The sequence below is a fragment of the Acartia tonsa genome, chromosome 11 (assembly GCF_053477335.1).
Source record: "Acartia tonsa isolate MP-2025a chromosome 11, ASM5347733v1, whole genome shotgun sequence".
NCBI classification, from domain to species: Eukaryota; Metazoa; Arthropoda; class Copepoda; order Calanoida; family Acartiidae; genus Acartia; species Acartia tonsa.
Window position 1 is genome coordinate 41743786 of NC_137270.1, and position 24509 is coordinate 41768294.

Genomic DNA, 24509 nt, shown 5'->3' on the forward strand with positions numbered 1-24509 from the left:
TATGTATGTACTTGTATGAAATTTTAATTCGAAACTTTTTACAACTTATGTTACAAGAAGAAATATCAATAATGGAGACACAAAACAACAAATTTTTTCTATCCAATTTTTAGTATTATATCTAAATCTAGCCTATTACGCCCCTAGAGGCCTCAATGGGCACTTGTAGTGATGGGGGAGGGTTAGATCGACCCATACAACTTTTAATTGAATTTTAATAAAATAAAAAAAAATGGGGGGGGGGTGGACATTTTTTCTAGGGGCGATTTCTCTTGGGAGGGTAGTTGGATAACCTCATATGCTCTATATGAAGCTACACTGTAAAGGAGAACCATATCGGTTCAGCGGTTAGCAAGATCCTTAAGTATAGAAAGGTACTGCGATCCTAATTCATTTAGATAAGTCTAAAATTAATAAATAATATAGATATTTGTATTTTATAGGATTTGCTTTAAAATAGCCTAAAACCACTAAAAGGCTTTAACACAGCACACCAAACAATTATTTTTTTGCAAAATTGTATAAATACAAAATACAATATTTGATAATATATTTGCACTATGAAGCCATATCTATAAATAAACACACGCATTTAATATTAATTATTGAAAATTAGCATTTCGTAGAAAAAACAAGGATGACAACATCCATAAAAGCGAAGCTCTGAAACGATATGACATACGAACATTAACTTTTGTTGAGTGTCAGAACTGAATATACAAAATATGAAAATATAAGGTTTGACAAAATTATACGTAAATTTGTTGCAAAACTTCTTAAATACGGAATTCTGTTTAAGGACATACTGATATTTTTAATACTTGATTATAGAGATGCTTTGCTCATAATATTGTACCTTATTGTAATAGGAATCATTAATCAAAAAATCAGATCAATCGGATGTTTTTATCACACAAAAAATTGTTATTAAAAAAAGTAAAAAAATCAACATGTTTAAAATGGACGTACGAACATTCTGGTAATGATTATAGAGTTGCTACGCTTTCTAAACCGTACCTAACTACTACAGGAATCACCATGCAAAATTTGAAATCAATAGGACAATTCTAACATGCCTAAATTAACGAATAAAAGCTAACTATCTCGGACGGACTGACGTACGGACGGACGTACGGACGGACGGACGTACGGACCGACCCTAATTATAGAAAAGCTTCGCTTTTAAAAACGTTGAAGCTTTAAAAGTTTTCTAAAAAGAACCTTTTTGCAGATTTAGACTTGTTAAAATTGACTTATAAATTTAAAACCTTGTTTTATAATGTTTACAACATTAGTAAGCGTAGCAACATTTTAATACTTATTTTCAAACTTTAAATGGTGATTCTTATAACAATTAGGTAATATTTAGTAAGCGTAGCAACTCTATAACGTTTTTAGAAAGTCCGTACGTCCATTATAAACATTATGTATTTCAACAACGATTTTTATTTGTAACAATTAACCTATTCATGTGATTTTTATATAATGATTCCTATTACATCAAGGTATAATGTTAAAGGCGAAGTATCTCTTTAATCAAGTGCTAAGAATGTAAATTTTTATAAATAATTAAATTCTGTATATTCAGTTCTTATTAATGTTTGTTTGTCCTTCCGTTGCAGAGCTTTGCTTTTTTAGATGTTTTCATCCTTGTTTTTATTTTAGGTTACTGGAGCAAGGCCCGAACCCGAGGTAGTATGGACGCTTGGTAATGAAACTTTGGTTGGAAGTCTCTACAGGGTAAGTTTTGTATGCAGAAGGAAAGGCTGTTTAAGTGGGGGAAGCTAAGCTTTAAAAGTGCTTATCAATCTATCTATCAATCAATATCTTATTATTTATCCTTATACTAAAGTAACAAGATGTTTGTCTGTGTATCTGCCTGTGTGTCTGTACCGAAGGATCTCGCTAACCGCTGAACCGATATTGTTCTCCCTTACAGTGAAGCTTCTTATAGGTCCTTGGAAGGTTTTAAACTATTTTTGGAAAGGGTGTCTTCACCCCCTCCACCTCACAAAATATTTTTAAACTCTTTTGAAACTCAAATTTAAATAGGTCAAGGTCGACTTTTCTCTTTCCTACCAGTACCCCTAGAGGCTTCTAGGGGGCGTGCCGCTAGTCTAAAAATAAACTAGCAAATATATCTATCAATCCTTTTATCAATATCAATATATCTATAAATCTATAATTTTATCTATCAATCTATCTATCTATCTATCTACCAATCTATCTATCTATCTATCAATCTACCTATATATATATCTACCTATCTATCAATTTAGGATCATAAGACGTGGGACAAGAATATAACAGTGAGTGCTCACTCTCACAGCTACCATGGACATATATCTATCTATCTATCTATCAACCTATATATCTATCTATCTATTTATCTATCTATTTAGGATCATAAAACCTGGGACAAGAATATAACAGTGAGTGAAGTCACTCTCACAGCTACGATGGACAGGAAAACAACAAATCTTAAATAAAAATAACATTGTTTTTATTAATTAAGAATTAAACTTTAAAGAATTAAAGTATGAAAGTTTTATTTTATAAGTTAGGGATGGGTCATTAGACTTTATATATGGTTTCTTATTCGTTGTCTTTGGGTACTTTTTTTAAATTTTGTTTTGATGGATTTAATTATCAGTATTCAAACTATTAAACCGATACTTTTTATCAACAAATAGGTTTATTTTATTTATCATCCTTGGGAGGAGATGTACATAAATTTATAATCAATTACAGCTAGATTTTTAGTAGCGAAGCTACTTTATACTTCAAAATGTCCTTCCGTCCGAATGTTTGAAACGTATTTGGGGAAACGTGATTTTCTCAACTCTTATTTAAGATAGACGGCCGAAATTTCTTGTCAACATTCCCATCATTATGGAGCATAATTAACTATAAAACGTCCATGGCGGTCGGATTGCTTTAAAGCAGATTTTTGTAATGGTTGATTTGTTTGTCTAGAACCGGCTTGCCGTTAATATGTGCCGCCTCCACCCCCGGAATACCTCAAATTAAACGGGACAGCGTTCTTCTTAATATCAAATGTAAGTATATTACACAGCTGCCGCGCGTCAGACGCCTGTAAGCCGCAGGGAAATTAACATTTTGTAATTTTAAAAATCAGCTAGAAATCTGAACCTGACCCAAAAATGGAAGAAACAGATAGACGGACAAAACATTTCAAAGACTAGATGTGCATGTGTCATAGGAATCTTTCCTGAAAATTTCAGATGTGTATTTTCAATAGCAATAGAGAAAAGCGTATTTCCCCACTACAGCGTTACGGACTGAATGACTGATTGACGGTGGGACAAAGTGAATTATAAAGCGCTAACTATCTGAACCTATCCATCAAACAATCTCTGTGTACTTTTAAAAACAAGGATGACAACATCCATAAAAGCGAAGCACTGAAACGGTAGGAAAAACCGGACATTAACAATTGTATAGTGTCAGAACTGAATAATCAGAATATAAATGTATAAGAGTCGTAAGTAAATTTGTTGAAAAACTGCTTGATACAGGATAATGTTTATGGACATACTTACATTTTTAGGACTTGATTATAAAGTTGCTTCGCTTATAATATTATACTTTGTTGTCCTAGGAATTAATATACCAAAAATCAGATCAATCGGATAATTAGATCACATAAAAATTTGTTGTTCAAAAGTAAAAAAATCAACATGTGTAAAATGGACAATGGCAATGATTTTAGAGTTGCTGCGCTTTAAGTCGTACCTAACTGTTATAGGAATCAGCATGCAAAGTTTGAAAATAATAGGACAATTTTGACCTGTTTAAATTGACAAAAAAGCTTATTGTAACGGTCGGACGAACTGACCCTAATTATAGAAATGCTTCGCTTTAAAAAAAAGGATTTTTTATCTTTGAAGAATGATCAATGGATAGAGCTTTGAACCAAATTTATGGTTAAAAAATATATTTTTTTTGCAAAAATATTTAAAATTTTAGAATATGTTTATATAACATAACTGGAATGTAAAAAGTACATAAATATACTAGGATTAAAAAGGATATGTCAAAAAAAAAGATTAGCAAAATATAAAAATTAGCAATGGATATAGAAACGTAGACACATTGACAGGGGAAAATTTGTCGCCAGGTTAGGTTGCTAATATGGGCCTCATTTTTTGGTCAGTTTTTTATCCAGTAGGATGAATGGGATGGGTTATAGGAGGTAGATGAGGTTATTGTTACTTTAGCTAGCTGCGAGTGGCACTTAAATCGATTACAGGAGCGAGGCAAAAAGTTATGAATGGACGAACGGACAGTGAGTTACAGAAAAACCATAAAGCTGCCGTGCAAGTGGCGCGCAGTTGCACAGGATTAAATATCATATCAAAACCCCTAAAAATAGATTTTTTTGTAGTATGATATACAGACTGTCAGACATAATAAGTTGAATACTGGATGCTTTTCGATTATGTTTTTTTTACATATCCTTATACTAAAGTAACAGGATGTTTGTCTGTCTGTGTGTCTGTCTGTGTGTCTGTCTGTGTGTACCGAAGGATCTCGCTAACCGCTAAACCGATCGGGTTCTCCTTAACAGGGTAGATTCTCATATGTCCTGGGAAGGTTTTTAACTATTTTTGGGGAGGGTACTACCACCCTCCCAAAAGAAATGACAAAAAAAATTGAAAATTTTCTTAAAATCTGGGAGACTTCAGCGTCAAATAAGGTGGTATCGTATATAAAAAATTAACTTTAACAAACAAAAACATTTAAAGTGCCACTAGAGGCCTCTAGGGGCGTAGCCGCTAGTTTACAAATATAGTAACTAGCAATCTATCTTAAACAGCACATTTTACGCATGTAGTAACAGACTACAGACTACAGTGGATGGATGAATAAGCACAGTAAATTATAGAGTAGTTTCGAAACTAAAAAAGTTGAAAGTAAAATTTTGTCGATTTTTTATATACTAGCGACTGAGAACCTAGCATTTAAGGGTTTAAAGTGGTTTAAATGCAGAATATACTACAGACTTACTCACGAATGAACAAGCATATTAAATTATAGAGTAGTTTCGGAACTAAAAATATTTAAAGTTACTTTTTTTTGTAAGGCTTTGTCGATTTCTTTATATACTAGCGACTGAGAACCTAGCATTTAAGGTTTTACAGTGGTTTTAATGCAGAAAAATAGACTAAAAAAACATCTAAAACCCTTATTATACCTAGCTTAGGACCTAAGTGAAGTCTTTATAAGGGAGAACTCAATCAGTTCAGTAGTTATCGATATCATAAGCTACAGACATGAAATCCTTACTACTTTTTATAATAGAATATAATTTATTTTCTAAGGTGGCTAGGACATGTGTTCAGAATGGAACAAAATAGGTTTCCAAAAAAGTGCTTAAAATGGAACCCCACCACTGCAGGTAAACATAAACAGGGACGACCAAAAATGACCTGGAGGCAGAGCACTGAAAAAGACCTAATCAATTTAAAATTAACATGGGGAGAAGCTGATAAACTTGCCAAAGACAGGAATTCATGGAGGAACAAGGTGTCCGTATTCTCTGACCTTCACAGTCAAAAAGAGAGATGCGCCTGATGATGATAATTTATTTTAGATAAACCACAAGTAGAGTTACAGCTTAGCGGTCATTTGAACGCCTCGACAATAAGGTAAAAACCAGGATAGATAGATATAGATAAATATTATTTAGTAATGGTGGAAATTGCGGGCTTGCTAGGTACTAGCAGTGTTTAAACTTGTCTATAAATATGCTACAGAAGCGTCGATTTTGTATTTGAGGGTGCATATCAATTTATTTTTCCATGTCTTATCCCTTAAGATATTTACTGCATTCTGGGACTGACTTACGGATATAGTCTATTTACAGAGCAGCTGCGCTGCTAAAATCAGGGATCTAAAGGGATAAGATAAATTAAAGTGCATCCCCAATGACGATACACAATTACCCTTTTTGCAGATTACAATAAGTGGTTAAAGCGTGTAGACACTCAACTTAATGATCAACCCATCAAAATCATTAAAAGCCCCAAAAGATCTCAAGCCAACGATTAAGAAAAAAAATAAAATTAAACTTTGGAGACCAGTGTAATAAACAGCCCAATGTCTTCTCCCTCTCTCCTGCTAAAATAACAAAGTATGCTAATTTTTGGCGACTCATTCTATTTACAATATTTATTTACGGCTGTATCAATACGTTTTACAGCATATATATGTGATGGGTAGCAACTCTAGTATTATTTCATTCCCTTACTTAATTGTTTGATGCCGATTTTTGGGTGGATATTTTGACATCATTTATTGGTTAGTTTGGAGAGGAGGGGATTAGGTTAAGTGGTAGGATGTGACGTATCGTTAGTTTAGCTAGCTATGAGTTTTAGTTTATTAGAGTACATGATAATCTAGTATAAGTTCCAGGTTATAATAAATCCATTTTTGTTACGTAGCTTAAACGTAACTATATTTGCATTTGTCTCGTTATTTTACTAGTGGTATTAGGAGTATTTTGAAAATATAAGGAACTTATTCAAACATTGAATTAAAGAGTAAAATGATAGAAGAAAGAGAAAAAAAGTTAAAGAAAGAAGAAAAGCGTAGATAATATTATGTTATTTTAGGTGAAAATATGAAAATTATCTTTATGTAATATAGCTAGATTGTTTTTGTTTATTACACTTGTCCCCAAAGTTTTATAAAAACGTTTCCTTATTCGTTGGCTTTACAACTTTGGAGATTTTGTTTAATTTTGATTGTTGGTTTTTTGAGTTGTGTCCAAACATTTTAACCACTAATTGTAATCTAAATAGGGAATAATTTTGTGTATCATTAATGGGGTTGTACATTGATTCATAGGACGATATCTTATCCCTTTATATCCCTCTTTTTCAATGGATTTTTTCATCCTTGTTTTACAACATATTTATGCTATATACATTTTATAACAGTCCTATCATTTATGTCTGCTACTTTAGAGGTAGGGATGTTTTATCTAGAAAAAAAACTATTTTGCCATCTACTTTTCTTAGTATTAGTTCTTGGCATGCCAATTCCTGCACTAGTAAGGTACAATTTAGAATACGTAGCAGATAAATTACAGTTACCAGAAAGTCCATATGTCCTTATAAAACAACACATTTGATTTTATTGAGTTATTCATCTGATTTTTGGAATAATGATTCCCAGAACAACTAGGTACAATGTTATAAGCATAGAATTATCTATAATCAAGGCCTTAAAAATTTAAGCATGTCATTAAACAGTATCCTGTATTTAACAAATTTAAACACACTTTTGTTTAGACTTACAAAATTTATATTCTGCTTCTTAAGTTCTGACACTCTGCAAGTGTTATGTTCGTTTGTTCTATCGTCTAATTATAAAGCTTCGCTTTTATGGTTGTTGTCATCCTCTTTAATATACATGTATTATTTTTTTTTGCCATAAAATTTGTATCCCTTTAAATATACATTATGCCTCATCAGGAAGGGAGGGGACATTGTGCTGTTTATTACACAAGTCCCCAAAGTTTTTAAATCACGTTTTCATATTCTTGGCTGAATTGATTTATAATTGGTTGGTTCACTAAGTTGAGTGTCCGAACCAACCACTAATTGTAATCTACAGATGGGGTAATTTTGTGTATCAACAAATGCAGCAATTTATCGGCCATTGTCTTATCCCTTTAAATCCCTGATATCTTATTCCCTTTAAAAAGTCAGCATAATAAAATACTTCATAGCAAATTTAAGTATGGTATGTGAAACTTTATCTGATAGGATAGGTTACACAAATTATAGTAAATCAGATTTTCAGTATGGCTTCGAACCAGTTTAAGCAATACTGTAAAATAATATATAGCCTCGAATTACAGACAATTTCCCACGAATATGAAGAATAAGAATTTAAAAATTGATACCAGTTTTGTTTATCTGGTCCAACGGCAACTCGGGACCAACAAAACTGGTTCTCATCCTATATTTTTTTTTATTTCATATCCACGGAAAACTGTCTATAATACAATGTGGTAAATTATTTTTTTGCATAAGCTAATTTTAATGTGCGATTAAAATTAAGAATAGAGGATGCAAGAAATAAATAGCTGTACTCCCATTTACAAACGACGATCCAATCCTAACAAATTATGGTTTTTTGCTTGTTTTTCATTTCTAGAAATACTGCAGTAAACTATACATTTTTAGTCTTAAAAATTGTTTATGGTTTAGGAGTCTACATCAAATAATTATAAAAATATAACTGCCCAATAGAATATTATGATATGTGAACATGGCCCATTATAACAGAAGGGGTTTATATGCTACACTAAAATTACTTGGTATTTTCGCCATTACAAAAATTGGTGTAGTTATTTTTCAGCAATTTATTTCCCTTTCTCCTCTCTATTCGCATTTTTGTTATCGAAGCTACTCTATAATTCACTTTATATGTCAGGTTGTACGTAGCGCTCTATGAGATATATGTTTTTCTCAGTTTTTATTCAAGACAGACGGCTGTTTTTTTTTTGGTGTAGATTTCCTATACTATATGAGTATCCTGTATGTAATTTACTTCGTTCGTCGGTCTGTCAGCCATAATACAAAATATAAATAATATGAAAATAGGCGAGAAAGGTTTCGTGATTCTTGTTATGAACAAATGCTCTTTACATCTGCTCCTTCGTATTCCCATTTGTTATTTTTTGTGCTTTGCTACTTATATATGTTGTCATCCTTGTTTTTAATACAAATTTGATATTTACATTACATTTACAAGTAACTAGGAAAGGGACATATGATTAAAGTAAAATAATAGAGGGGGCTAGATGTATATGTAACTATACCCATGGGGTGGGGACCTTGTGCCGACTTGCAATTAGGTCATTGGATATCAGCCAAAAGCGTCGGAAATATTACAAAGCTAATACGCTATGAAAAAGCAGAAATTATTTGCTAGCAGACGAAAAAGGTCCCCAACACTTGGGCCAGGGAGTGTTTATAATTATAAAAAATATATAATTAAGGGTATAGTCCCTTTCGTGCCAACGCTCCTTAAGGGGCGATTCTTCGTTTTTTCACAGTAGCGTTTCTCCCATTTTAAACTCTCTAACACTGCGGGGCCAATTGCCTTACCCTGTGGGGCAATCACCTAACCCAATATAACCTAACCTAACCTAAAATAACCTATCTAAAGCCATTTTAAAAATACGACGAATAGCTTCTTAAGGGGCGTTGCCACGAAAGGGACTATTCCCCTAATTAATAATACGATTTTGAGTAAATCTGATTTATTCTATGACGTAGCAGCAGTCGCAATGCCACGGGTTTTTCATCTACAGTTACCTAATGAATACATTGATCAATCCAATTTAATGAAAACTTATTCAATAAATTACATATTCTAGTTTTAATTGATTAACATTTGCCAAATTACATTAGAACTATTTAATCCTAATGCATAGCAGACATAAGGCCAGGTAGCCCTTTCTTCTCATTTGAAACAAGATATTTTGCAAATGTTAGAATATAAATCATGTGAACGTATTTCCAGTATGCCTTCGAAACCGATTAATATCCCCTGGATTCGAACCAGTTCTCAGCCTTACTAAAACTCATGTATAGCATCGTATTACAGACAATTTTCTACGAATAATAGAGTGAAAAAAAATCATAGAATTAGTACTAGTTTTGTTAGCACGGGCCTTTCGACCCTCAGTGCTTATTAAACTGGTTTTAATGTTATAATGTTTCATTTTAATATCCACGGAAAACTGTCTGTAATACGCTGCAATAGATAACTATTTTTAAATTTCATATAAGTTGTTTAAAATTAGCTATAAAATGAGACAAAAGACATAGACAGACAATGAAATGAAAAACACTACAGACATAGAAATCTATAAATGAAGCGGAATATAGCCTGAATTATTGATGATTTTATATAGATAATTGACCTACTACTTTAAACCTTTTGTTTCAAAATCTTTTAAATAAAATTCAATTATGATAAAAGATCAGTCTTAAGTTCAAAAAGATAATTTATTTCAATTTGAAAATTTTTGATACTTATCTAAAATTAATAGATTTTTAGGAAGTGAAATAGTTTAAATGAAATATCTCAAAAGTATTTGAGTGTTTAAAAATATGTTATTTTTTAGACTATGTAGATATAGTCCTTTTTATGGCAACTATTTCTATCCCCTGTGGGGGGCTCTAACCCTGCAGGGCCACTTGAATAACACTGGCCACAAGATGATTGGGGTGACGGTTTGTATTACATCATATCCTATATTGTACAAATAAGTAAATTCAAGTTGAGATTATGTAAATCTTGAATAAGCTACCTAACCCAGCTATTGAAGCTAGACAAATAATTGATGTAAGTTTTGCCATGAAGAATAGTTCTTTCAAACTACTGAGTCAACTTGCTATGCTAGATTATTATCATAACTTTGTATGAATTTATGTATCTTTCCACATACAAATCCTTTTGTTACTGTTTTTGAACCGCTATTTTTCATTATTTGATTATTTATATACTAATCTAATTTTAATTATCTTTTTACATATTGTCTTTTTGAATGTTAATTTTAAGATGTCCATGCATTAGTAACCATAACTATATATGGTAATGAGTTGTCCCCCTACTCTGTCACATATCTGTCATCTAGTTGAAAAGGGTACTTTTAATGACTTCAAAACCCAACAATGATACTTCCTTTACAGCTTTTAAACCTATTTACAAACATAAATTTTAAAAAATTTGGGTGAAAATAAAACAACTAACCATCCATTTAAGTATCATACATAAGTTCAACTATCTCTTTGATATCAATCCTGAATTCACTGTTTCTGCAGATAAATATAAATAGTTTCTTTACAATTCATCTATCAGTTAATGATCCATTTTGATTCATCTTCTTAACTATATAAGAGGTTAACTAACAAATGAAATATGGAATTTACTTATTTATTCAGACATTAAAAATTGTTCCGATCATGTTTGCTCTCTTCAGATGTCAGCTACATATTTACAAATTACCATCTATTTATTAAATAACTTGACATTTTGTTTTAGTCTTACTAAAACATTTTTTAATAACAATCTATCTAGTTTTCTATCTACTACCTTTCTACCCAGATATGCATTCATCTATATAACACATCTGAGGACCCCCGGAGAAAAGTTTTAAATTGCTGAGTCAACTTACTACACACTATCTGATCAATGGCTCTGATAAAATTGGAGAGTGATAAAAGATTGAGAGAGGGAAAGATAGTTGGAGTGTATAAGAAAAAACACCCTCTGAGATAAATGATAAAGTAAAAGAAAAATGTTTTATAAACTTAAACAGATTTATGAAAATATGAATTGCATATTTGTCACTAATATCTTTATTTAGTTTATTTTGATAATTTTATTTTTGCATTTTTGGTATTATTTTATTTTTATTTTCTTATAGGATTTGCAGCATACCTTTGGTTATTTTTTATTAGAACCACATTAAGCAGCTCAGTCCAAAAATTTTTCCTAAATTTCCTAACACAGACTCATCAATATATTTTTACTTGATTTTTATATACGCTACTAAAGCAGTATTCTCAGTGGCCTAAAATATCAAATAACCCCCATCTACCCTTTACTCAATCCCCTCCCATCCTAGTGAATGAACGAACTGACCAATAAAAAGATACCATGTAAGCAACATGATTGATTAAATACTCTCCATCATAATATACACACAACTTATACTCTATATCTATTAGTATGATGTTGCAAGAATTAATTTTTTTCCCATCCATTCCTTTTAGATGCAAATTTAGTTATAAAAATAAGCATATTAAGAGGTCTATTGTGTGTTCTTTAATACACCGTCCATAAAGTTTGGACCAGCCATTCTCAATACAAACTTTGATAATATCCACGGATTCAGGGCAGATAAAACAATTTTTAAAATGCTTTTTATAGAAGGCCGGGTCAATAGCTTAAAGTGCGGTTATGGGATGTTTTCTTATATAATCAAACTTGTTTTAATTCATCAGAGATCAAAGGGGATAAGTCAATGACCGATAAATTCATGTAAAGGGGAATAATGATACACAAAATTACCCCTTCTGTAGATTACAATTAGTCGTTGAAATGTTTGGACACTCAACTAAATGAACCAATCTAACAAACTTTAGTTAAAGTATCCAATGTTTTTAAACCAACGAATACGAAAACATTATTCAAAAAATTTGGGGACTAGTGTAATAAACAGCCCAATGTCCCCTCCCTCTCCTGATACATACATACTTAACGCGTAGAAATAATATTTTCTTTCATTTACTTATCCCTGTGAAATAGACAGAAAGATAAACAAATTTGTGCCTAGTCATTTTATCCAAAATAAATATTTTGTACAGAAAAATTGCTTTCAAATGTTTAACAATATGAATGGAAGGTATTTTGTTAAGGAATTTAATTTTTAAAGGATTTGGAATTTTTTTGAATTTGTTCTTTAAAAAAATAACAGAGGTGGATTCTTAAAAAAATTTTTGGCTCACTAAAATCAGTGAGGCTTGCTAAAAATTTTGTGAAAAATCCTCCAAAATTGCATAAAAATCTACAAAATATAAACAAAATCTAATGTTAATAACTCTTTTATGATTTTATTTAATTTTTGTAGAATTTTTATGCGATTTTGGAGGATTTTTTACAAAAAATTTTAGCGAGCCTCACTGATTTTAGTGAGCAAAAAAGTTTTTTAGGAATCCACCTCAGGTTACTTCGCCTCTAGCCAATTATGAGAAGCGGTTACTGTATACAAGATAGCCTAAAAAAATCAATTGTAAGACTTCCTTTAAAAATCAACAAAAACATATATTTACCAATTAAGATAATTTAAATTAGATTTTAGCGTTTGACCTTTGGCCTTTGGCCCCTTTGGGCTAACAAAATCGGTTTTAATCTTATATTTTTTCAACCAATATAAAAACAAATTAAAAAGAAGAGCAAGTTTTATATCTTCTTATGTGAAAATTTATAGAGAACAATGTTAATTGCATATTTTTATAATTTATTGAAAAATATGGGCTGCATAAGCTAAAAAATACTTTTTCGTGGGTCTTATTGTATGTTTTATACTTTTGCAAATATTAATATTTAATATTAGCAAACACGAAAATCCACTAAAAACTGAGAGGTGATATTTAAACATAGAAAAAAAAAACTATAATATTTGGATAGTTAATGTTCGCATTGTTTTATAGACAGCTTTCCGTGGATATTAAAATGAAAAATTATAAGATTGAAACCAGTTTTGTTATCCCCGAGTGGCTGAAGTCCCAGACTAAAAAGAATTTTATTTAATATTCGTTTAAAATCTTCTGTATATGATTTTTCAGTATGGCAGAGAACCGGTTCTATTTCACTAGATATTACTCAGTTTCGATCGAAGCCATACGGAAAATGTTCATGTATAAAATCAAGTGTTATACTAAAGTCAAACTAACAAAAATTCAAACTTATCTATCTATCTTCCTATTTATCCTTATATCCAGGCATATAGAGGGATACGATAATGATTGATAACTTGATATACATCCCCAATGATGATAAACAAAACTATTTCTGAAGGAAAATATGATCACTCAATATAATAAAACAACCAATAAAAAATTCAATAAAAGTCCCTAAAGTTATTGAGCAAACGAATTTATAATTATTATAAAACTTTGGGGACTAGAGTAAAAAACATCCCAAAATCCCCTTCCTCCCTACTTATATATTTATCTATTTATCTATATGAAGGTATCCACATTCATTTATTGAATTTTGATTTGTTGGATTATTATTAGTTTTTACCAATAACTACATGTACATCAATTTGTTGGCTTCTGTCTCATTCCTTTAGATCCCTCCTATCTATAGATATATAGATAGAGAGAGAGAGAGAGAGAGAGAGAGAGAGAGAGAGAATGAGAGAGAGAAAGAGAGAGAGAGAGAGAGAGAGAGAGAGAGAGAGAGAGAGATATATCTCTCTCTCTCTCTCTCTCTCTCTCTCTCTCTCTCACTCTCTCTCTCTCTCTCTCTCTCTCTCTCTCTCTCTCTCTCTCATTCTCTCTCTCTCTCTCTCTCTCTCTCTCTCTCATTCTCTCTCTCTCTCTCTCTCTCTCTATCTATCTATCTATCTATCTATCTATCTATCTATCTATCTATCTATCTATCTATCTATCTATCTATCTATCTATCTATCTATCTATCTATCTATCTATCTATCTATCTATCTATCTATCTATCTATATGAAGGTATCCGCATTCATTTATTACTCTCTCTTTCTGTAGCTGAAAATTACCCAATGAATAAATTACATTATAGTCAAGAAATTTAGAAATAGAAGGAAAGGTAAAAAGCATTCGTTACATTATTAATTTTTCGTTTAAGGACATTTATATTTTTTGGCGTATTCCCTAAAAAAAAATTATAAAAATAAAATTAAGGGAAAGTTTTTGTTTTATTTTTGGGTTAGGTTAGGTTATGTATATTTGGTTAGGTACTTAAGTAGGGCCATATAAGGTTAGTGTACCGCATGTATAGGCACCGCAGTGTTAGAGTCCTCTGCGAAGGCATAAAAACTATCTCTATTCTTATTTTTATAAAAAAAAAAAGGATGGGATTCGGTGCTCTATAGTAAGAGATATAAGTTTTCCGGAATTTTAATGTAGGGAGTAGATTTGAAATCTGCATCAAATTTTAAGAATTTTTTATAAAATTCGTTTTTTGTAAAATTCTTTATCTAAAAGCGAAAATACATTTTAAGTTAATTAATTTTGACCAATAGGATAGGTGGATTTTAAACTACCTGCGCTCTAATTGGTTGAATGATGTACGACATCCAATCAGAGCGCAGATTTTTTAAATCCACCAATCACAGATGCCAAAATTAATTAACTTAATTTGTATTTCCGCTTTTAGATAAAGAATTATACAAAAAACGAATTTTATAAAAAATCCTTAAAATTTGATGCAGATTTCAAATCTACTCCCTACATTACAATTCCGGAAAACTTATATCTCTTACTCTATAGACCCTATGAGAGAATGAACTAATTTATTAAATCACTAGCGGCTTCGCCCCTAGCGCTTAGGTGCTTTGCCCCAAAAGGTGAAAAAAATAAAGGTGAAATATCTCCTACAAAAAAAATGGGGGGGGATTTTTTTGTTTTTTGGGGGGTTAGGGGTGTCCCACCCCCCAAGAAAATAGCCAAATAGCCTTAAACCACCACAGGACCAGTAGGTATATACCCTGAAGAGTAGAATCAAATCAGTTCAGTGGTTACCGAGATCTTAAGCTTCAGACGGACAGACGGACGGACGGACAGACATCATTCTACTTTGTATTATAGAAGGATAATTATGTACAAAAGTAGCGCATTAACATTATAACAATAAACTAATATACAGCAATAGATCATTCGGTATTCCTTAATTTACAGAGGGATGCTTTTCTTCATTGTAATTGAGAGTGCGCTTTAACTTATTGTCCCTTTGATCTACAAAATAAATAATTCTAGCATATTAAATGTACAGTATAACCTTTTATATACGTATTTATATTCATATATTACTATTTATGACGAAGATATATTTTTCTTCCCAAAAAGGCAAAATATTTTTCTTTTAAAAAGTTTTTGAACTGTAAAAGCATTGAAAATATTTATGTTGATGATTCGTGAAAAGATAGAAAAAAACAAACAGAAATGATATCCATATATGATAGCAATTGTCTGTGTGTCTGTCTATCTGGTGTGTATACCGAAGGCAACTGATGAACCGAAATTGTTATCCTTTGCAGTGTAGCTCCTTATAGGTCCTGGGAAGATTTACAACTATTTTAATAGGGGGTACAAAACCCTGCCAAGAAAAATCACCCCTAGAAAAAATAAACCCCCCGAACCACAAAAAAGTATTTTACTTTTTTTTTAATAATGCAATTAAAAATGTAAACTCAAAATTTGGGGTCGACTTTCATAAAGTATCTAGATAAATAAGCATACATTTAGGCTATAATATCATTATATTAAAAGTAACAGGACGATCGATTGTCTGCCTGTAGTCCTCCATATTTTATTTATATTATATGTATTATATATTATATATATTATATAGTATATAAGAATACCACCCAATTTTAATATTTTCTCTTCTTAAAACTGACTAAAATTGAAAGTATAATTTTATCACATAATTATTTTGTTGTAAAACAATTTAAAACCAACATATTTAAAAATGGATGTACTGACATTTTAGTAACGGTTATACAGTTGCTACGCTTTCTAAATCGTACATTAATACAACAGGAATTACCATGAAAAGTTTAGAACCGGCAGGACAATTCTAACATGCCTAAATTAACGAAAAAAACTATCTGTCTCGGACGGACCGACCCTAATTATTAAAAAGCTTCGCTTTTAAAAATGGATAGATAGCGAGATAACAGACAAATTAATAGCCAAATAGATTGATAGATAGATAGAAAAAAAATTAGATAGATATCCAAATAGTTAGTCAGAATGAATTAATCTTGCAAAATATTTTTTCTCCGAATCTTTTGAATGTCAAATTCACGTTAAAACTTGAAACTAGAAATGTCAGACACGAAACATGGAGCAGGGATATTAAAGGATACGACAATGGACGATAAGTTTATGTACGTACCCAATGATGATATACATAATCACTACTTTTATAGATGAAAATTATTGGTTGAAAAGTTTTTATTATTACTTGGTTATAGCATTATTAGAGTAAAAAACTAGAGGGAGAAAAAGTTAAATGACTGTATCTCCCCATCGTAACCACCTTCTGCAACCTTTCTATTGGGCCATTGAAAATCAACCAATGGTGTCGCTTACATTAACCCAGCCAAGTAGCAGAAAATAATTTAGAAGCAGACGAAAGGGGTCTTTGAAAAAGAAACGGAGGTAGTTGTCTATATACTATAGATTTGTTGTAGCATTTTGGGGACCAGTGTGATATACAGTAAGAGATATAAGTTTTCCGGAATTTTAATGTAGGGAGTAGATTTGAAATCTGCATCAAATTTTAAGGATTTTTTATAAAATTCGTTTTTTGTAAAATTCTTTATCTAAAAGCGAAAATACATTTTAAGTTAATTAATTTTGACCAATAGGATAGGTGGATTTTAAACTACCTGCGCTCTAATTGGTTGAATGATGTACGACATCCAATCAGAGCGCAGATTTTTTAAATCCACCAATCACAGATGCCAAAATTAATTAAATTAATTTGTATTTCCGCTTTTAGATAAAGAATTATACAAAAAACGAATTTTATAAAAAATCCTTAAAATTTGATGCAGATTTCAAATCTACCATCTACATTACAATTCCGGAAAACTTATATCTCTTAATATACAGTGCAATGTCCCCTCCCTCCCTGCGAAACTTTGGAGATTTAATTATCAGAATAGCTATTCTAAAAAATAAAACTTTAAAAATGCTTAAGGCGATGTTAAAATAAATATTTTTTTCCAGTATGGCTTCAAAACCGATTAATATCCGCTGGATTAGAACCGGTCCTCACCCATACCGAAATTCATGTATGGCATCGAATAACAGACAGTTTCTACGGCCTTTTGGCCCCCTTCGGGTGCTAATAAAATTTGCTTTAATATCATGATTTTAATATCCGCGGAAAGCTTTCTATATTATGGTGCGATAAATAACTATTATTGAGTTTCGCATGCTTTCTATATTTTTATCCTTGTTAGCAACCATAGGTGGATTCTTTTAAAAAATTTAAGGCTTACTGCCTCACTAAAAATAGTGAGGCTCGCTAAAAAAAATGTAAAAAATCCTCCATAATTGCATAAAAAACTTACAAAAATTAAATAAAATCATAAAAGGGGTTCTTAATCTAAGATTTTGTTTAATATTTTGTAGATTATTAATGCAATTTTGGAGGATTTTTCACAAAATTTTTCTGTGATCATCAATAATTATAGTGAGGCAGTGAGCCAAAAAGTTTTTTTTAAGAATCCACCTCAGATAAATAGAAAAATAGATTATAAGAAATACATTTGAGAGATTTTTGAGATTTTTGAGATGAGATCATTTACAAGTAGCAACCGTTGTACTATTACTTGGATCTTACATTAGATTATCTGTATCATGTACTCAAATAAAATTATACTAGCAAACGAAATAACGATACAACACGATTTTTCACAAAAATTAAAATAAGAATAATACCAGATTTGTTATACGAGCCTTCGGCCCCTCGGATCTAACAAATAAAGTTTTAATTTTAATATACATGGAAAGCTGTTTATAACCATTTATTTATTTTAGTGAGGGTATGGATGTGTATTTCGAGTGCAAGATAAGATCCAACCCGCTGATAAAGTCACCAATTTGGAAACTAAACGTAAGTACATACTTTGTTTTCAGTTTAGCGAAGCTTTTTAGAGTGCCTATAAAAATGACGTCATACTGGCATACTATTGGTCAATTGGTAATTGAGTTTGTGCATTGGCCTATCTTTGGTCATTTGTATGGCGTCATTTTTTATATTCTCTATAATTCCTTCTTCATAGGGTTAGTCGGTCATACCGTCATTCTATTACGTATATTTACGGAGCCTAAACTATCGTATGCATTTCTGGCAGTGTAGCAACTTAGTATTTCTTTTCTAGAGGTGATTACTCTTGGGAGGGTGGTGGTACCCTTCTCCAAAATAGTTATAAACCTTCCCAGAATCTATAAAAAAGCTACACTGTAAAGGAGATCCTTATCAGTTAAGCCAATAGGGTTATCATTCGGTACACAGACAGACAAACACAGATCCTGTTACTTTTATATAAGGATTCCCTTTCTCTCTCCTCTCAACCCGCCTTGTTCACATGGACCTGGCCATACTTTTTTCAAATCTTGATTAACCATTTTTATTCTTTCCTTACATAAAAGTAATAAGATGTATATCTGTCTGTGTGTCAGTACCTCAAGATCTCGCTAACTGCTGGGCCTATATGTTTCTTCTTTTTAGTGAAGACTCTTATAGGTCCAGATAAGGTTTAAACCTATTTTGGGGGAGGGTACCTCGACCATCCTTAAAGAAATCGCTACTCGAATTTCAATTCTTTTTTAAAACAAAATAAAATTGAAGGTTTGATCCTACTGACTTATTCACTTCTTATTTGAATCTCTATGATTTTTTAACCTCTAATATAAAAAAAAAACTTTTAAAAACACTTATATTGAAACTGTAAGTAATGGTTTAAAACTTTAAAATAAAACAACATTGGAAGGTAAAATTGGTACCTACATGTATAGAAACTTTAAACATCATTTGAAGCACCTAACCCCCCCCCCCCCTTAACTTTTTTTGGCGAGGGAGGAAATTTTAGTGATCTAAAAGGACAAGACAATGGGTAATACATCTACATACACAAGCCAAAATAAAATCTCTTAATAAAAAAATAATCGCGACTGAAAGCTGCTGCAAAGCCGTTTGACTGCTATGGATGTTATGTATTCAAATATGCCCCATAATGATGGGAATAATTACAAGAAAAATCAAGAGATCTAGCTTGAATAGCAGCTGAGGAAATCACATTTACCCCATAGCGGTACGAACGGACTGCCGGACAGACGCTATTATAGGGTAGCTTCTCTTCTAATACAGTACATTAGTGTTGGGGAGGGGAGATTTAGATGGTCTTATAACAATAAAAGGGATTTAATAAAAAAAAAACTTTTACTTGAAAATACATTGGAGAAAAACTTAAATACATATTAGAGTAATTTAGAGTCAATTTTGTCCTAAATTTCTAACTAAACACCGCTTCAGAACTATAGACGTTAAAAATTGTTTCCTACTGCTGATAGGATTGAGGCGCAACCCATTAACATGCATAGTTAGGTCTTTAAAACAAAGGTCGTGCAAAAAGAGCATCTAGCCCCAAGAGGTCATAACTATAAAATTATAAAATTATAGAAAAATTTCATTATAAAATAGTACATTTTTTACTTCAAATTTTATTATAGTCAAACAAGCCTGTTCGTGAGGTTTTAGAGCAAATTAAAAATAATTTGAATGATTCTAAAGATACTCTAATACCCTCAGCCATCGACATAAACCTGGTTTCCTTAAAATTGAAACGACAAAAACTTTAGCCATTCAGATTTTAAAAGCTTGAGTTTTACATTAAAAGTACCAAAGCATTTTGGAATATTATATATTTTATTCTAGCGGTTACGCCCTCAGAAGCATTTAGGGGTCCTTGAGATGAAGGCAACCCTCCCCCCCCCCCCTTGAACTATTTTTTTTATAGAAAACGTTTCGGCGCCCTTGTAGGAAAAACCGACATCCACTCTTATCATATATAGAGCTATACTGAATTTGGATATTTTTTCTTATAAATAATTTTAAAAATCTTCCAAATTAAATGCAAAAATCCCTAAAAATCTATTAAATGTTTCTGAGTTGAGCTTCTGTGAAGATTAATAGCATTTTTTGGGGGGGAGGGGGGCGGGGTGTACTACAACCCTCCCAAGAGAAACCACCCCTAGAAAAAAAATAGAAAGTTTTGATGGGCGGTGCCACTTTAGAGTGCCGAAACTTTTTTTTTCAAAACTACAATTTAAAAGGGGGATGATTTCCCCCCCCCCTCATTACCCCCCTTCAGGACCGCTCGATGTCTGTAGGGGCGTTACCACTAGTTGACAAATTAAGAAAATATTATTTTATGTTATACAAAAAATGTAAGTTATAATCATTTGTTAAAAAAACTACTAAAGATTAAATTTTCAAAGAAAAGTTAAAACTGCGAGGTAAAAGTTTTATTTCATTTACTTTTTGTTTTTAAGTAATAGTTGTTTGTCAACTTTTAAAAAGATTAGCTTCTCTACAAGTAAGTATGTACGTTGGTATGTATTATACTATTTTATACTATATTATACTATAGATATTTCCCTTCTCTCATCGGCCTCTAGGGGCGCAGACCTCTTTAACCAAAGGCTTTTGTCATTGAAGATAATTTTATATCATTAAATATAAATATTTTAGAAAATATGATAATAGTTATTTCTCGCATCGTATTATAAACGACTTTCTGCGGATATAGAATGTACACTTACAAGATTGAAACTAGTTTTTTTAGCCCCGAGATGCCGAAGGCACGGGCAAAAAAATAGTTTTAATCTTATGATTGTACATTTCTATATTCGTCGAAAGCTGGATATAATACGATGCTAGACATAGTTTTTTCGTATGGATGAGAACCGGTTCCTATCCACCGGATTCGAATGAATACGAGAAAATATGATAAAACAATATATTGAGATTTTAAACTTTATTTCAATTGCTATGAAATTATTTGTTCTTGTTTATGAAAAGTTGAACAATTTTTGTAATATGTTACGTATACGGTTTTTACACCTACCAATTTCTAAACTTTTTTTTCTTTATTTTCTTTTTAGTTGAAAGTAAAAACAAGGATGACAACATCTAAAGTAGCGAAGCACAAAATAATCATAGAATGGAAACACGGACAAAGCAAGTTTATACAAAATCTGAAAGAAAATATTGACAAAAAATTAAAATAATGTTTATCTATAATACAAAGTAGAATGATGTCTATCCGTCCCTTAAGATCTCGGTAACCACTGAACCAATCGGATTCTACTCTTTAGGGTATACACCTATTGGTTCTGTGGTGGTTTTAAGCTATTTTCTTGGGAGACTTTCACCCCCCCCCCCCAACCCTAACAATTAAAATTCTAACCCCCTCAACAATGAAAATTGTTTTTAGGCAGATAAATGGCAGCACCAGAAATACTTATTTTTTTCTAAATTACCTCTTGGGGCAATGCCCCTAGAGGCTAGGGGCGAAGCCACTAGTATCTTTTAAAGCATGAACGACATACAGACTTCAATAGCAGCCGAGAAAATCACATTTCCCCTTTAGCGTTACAGACTACCGGACTGACGGACGGACGAAAGTGAATTATGTTTAATCTTATTGGAAGGTTTTGATTTACATTATATTTAATATATTTGAGTAAAACACTAGAGGGAAAAAGGGTTAAATAACTGTATCTCCCCATCTCAACCGTCTTGTGCAACCTTTCTATTGGTTCATTGAAAATCAACCAATGGTGGATCTTATATTAACACAGCCAAGTAGCAGAAAATAATTTAGAAGCAGACAAAAGAGGTCTTTGAAAAAGAAAGGGAGGTAGTTGTTTGTAAATACATCTATACTATAGATCTGTTTTGGATATATTAAAATAAAAGGATAGAATGCCAATATTTTTGTTGTTATTATCTGTATGAATCTTAATTACTTTAATCATTGTTCGAAAAAATTAAAACAAACCCAACCCAATGAAAATACCCAAATTTTTTGAGCAACTAATTCGATAATTTGGTTACAAAAACAGATCTATAGTATAGATGTATATACAGACAACTACCTCCCTTTCTTTTTCAAAGACCTCCTTCGTCTGTTTCTAAATTATTTTCTGCTACTTGGCTGAGTTAATATAAGCGACACCATTGGTTGATTTTCAATCACCCAATAGAAAAGATGCACAAGGTGGTTGCGATGGGGAGATACAGCTATTTATCCCTTTCTCTCTCTAGTGTTTTACTCTAATGTTAAGAACGTAAGGGAAAATAAAACTTTTGAGATGCTTCAATTTAAAACTAAAATAAGACAGTTAAAAATAGATGTTTCATTCATTGTAGTAGATACACTTGTCGATTTTGTAGATAAATACTTTAAATGGTTTCAATGGTTTAAAACCGATGAATATCTGTATACTGTGTATTTTTTTGTACAAATTGTACTATTCTGTCTAAATGATCAATGAAAAACTTACATAATGTTTTTTTTTGTTTCCGTAGAACTTTTAACCCGTTGTTATGTACAACTGTATTCAAATGAGTATGAAGGTGGTAAAAAATGACCTAAAGCTTTCACAAAATCTAAATATTAAAATAGCTTAAACCCATCCTGGTATCTCTGTAAAACATCCCTGAAAGGGAGAACTCAATGTGTTCAAATAGTTATTAAAATATTAAGGTTTAGACAAAACAAACCTCACTACTTTATTTAACAGGATAAGGTATGCAATTTCTTGACAATCGAACGTTTATCGTAAATGGGGGTAAATATCAATTATCGTTCATTATCTTAATCATTATACCTGGTCATACCAATGGAAATAGGATATTGGCAGGGGAAAAATTTGTCTTAAATTTAGCTTGCTAATATGGACCTCATTTATTGGACAGTTCGTACATCAATGTAGGAGGGCAGGGGCAGGAGTAAAGAGGGTTAATCTGTGAATCTGTGGTAATAATAAATCGATTATTATAAGCTATAACAGAATGTACATTATATTAGTGCCCCCTAATGTTCTTGTGTATATAAAATCAAAGGCAAAGTTAAAAAGCAGAAAGAAAAACTTTTCCTTTTCCTTCATTTCCCAAACTTTTATTCCCATATCTAATTTCTTTATCCTTATGTCTTGTCACAGTGGCCGTTTTCCAGATTTTCAAAAGTGAAGCTTTTCTATAATTAGAGCCAGTCGTAACTGTTGGCTCTGTTTAATTTCCAAATGTTAACATTGTTTTATCAATTTTAAACTTTGCACAATGATTCCTATAACAATTAATTACATTTTGGAAGCATGGCAACTGTATAATTGTTACCAGAGAATCCGTACGTCCATAAAAAAAACGTGCTAATTTTTTTTGACAACAGCTTTTTGTATGATATGATTATCTTTGTTAGAATATTGCTTAAATGGCAAATGAGGAATATAGTCTTATACCACCCCCAAAACTTATATTTTGAAATTATATAGCATAAAACCATCCAAGAACTAATGTTAAACAGCTTAAATAGTTAAGTGAAAACTGATATCTTAACGGACGAATAAAAAAAGGCTAAAATCCCATCTGAGTCCTTTTTAATCACTAAAATGGAGGACTTAATCGGTTCAGTAGTTTTCACAAACTTAAGCTACCGAAAAAAACGTACTACGTGTCCCACCCCCCAAGAAAATAGCTTAAAACCACCAGAGGACCAGTAGTTATATTCCCAGAAGTGTAGAGCCCAATTTGATCAGCAGTTACTGAGATTTTACAAAAAATGTAAAAAAAAAATTTTGGGGGTTGGATTTTTTTTATTTTTGGGGGGGTTTGGGTTGTCCCACCCCCCAAGAAAATAGCCTAAAACCACCACAGGACCAGTAGGTATATTCCCTGAAGAGTAGAATCCGATCGGTTCAGTGGTTACCGAGATCTTAAGGGACAGACAGACAGACAGACGGTCAGACGGACAGACATCAAGCTACTTTGTATTATAGATAATCAAAATTTAAAATAAAATGCAGCTTCTATTTCTCACTGTAGATGTTTAACTGTATATCTGTTTTTGTCCATTTCCACCTATTCGTTCCAAAGATATTTAGTCCTAGTA

The 24509-nt window shown here is 31.7% G+C and overlaps 1 protein-coding gene across 1 annotated transcript in view; it reads left to right on the forward strand.

The window, feature by feature from the left end:
• The window catches only part of LOC145332344 (nephrin-like), a 255389-nt gene that overhangs the window by 170802 nt on the left and 60078 nt on the right, over nucleotides 1-24509 (forward strand). The window contains exons 12-16 of the mRNA XM_080177334.1: nucleotides 1666-1740; nucleotides 2403-2465; nucleotides 2975-3059; nucleotides 5618-5672; nucleotides 18370-18445. Coding sequence (XP_080033460.1) covers nucleotides 1666-1740; nucleotides 2403-2465; nucleotides 2975-3059; nucleotides 5618-5672; nucleotides 18370-18445 — 354 coding nt within the window. The remainder of the gene's footprint in view (nucleotides 1-1665; nucleotides 1741-2402; nucleotides 2466-2974; nucleotides 3060-5617; nucleotides 5673-18369; nucleotides 18446-24509) is intronic.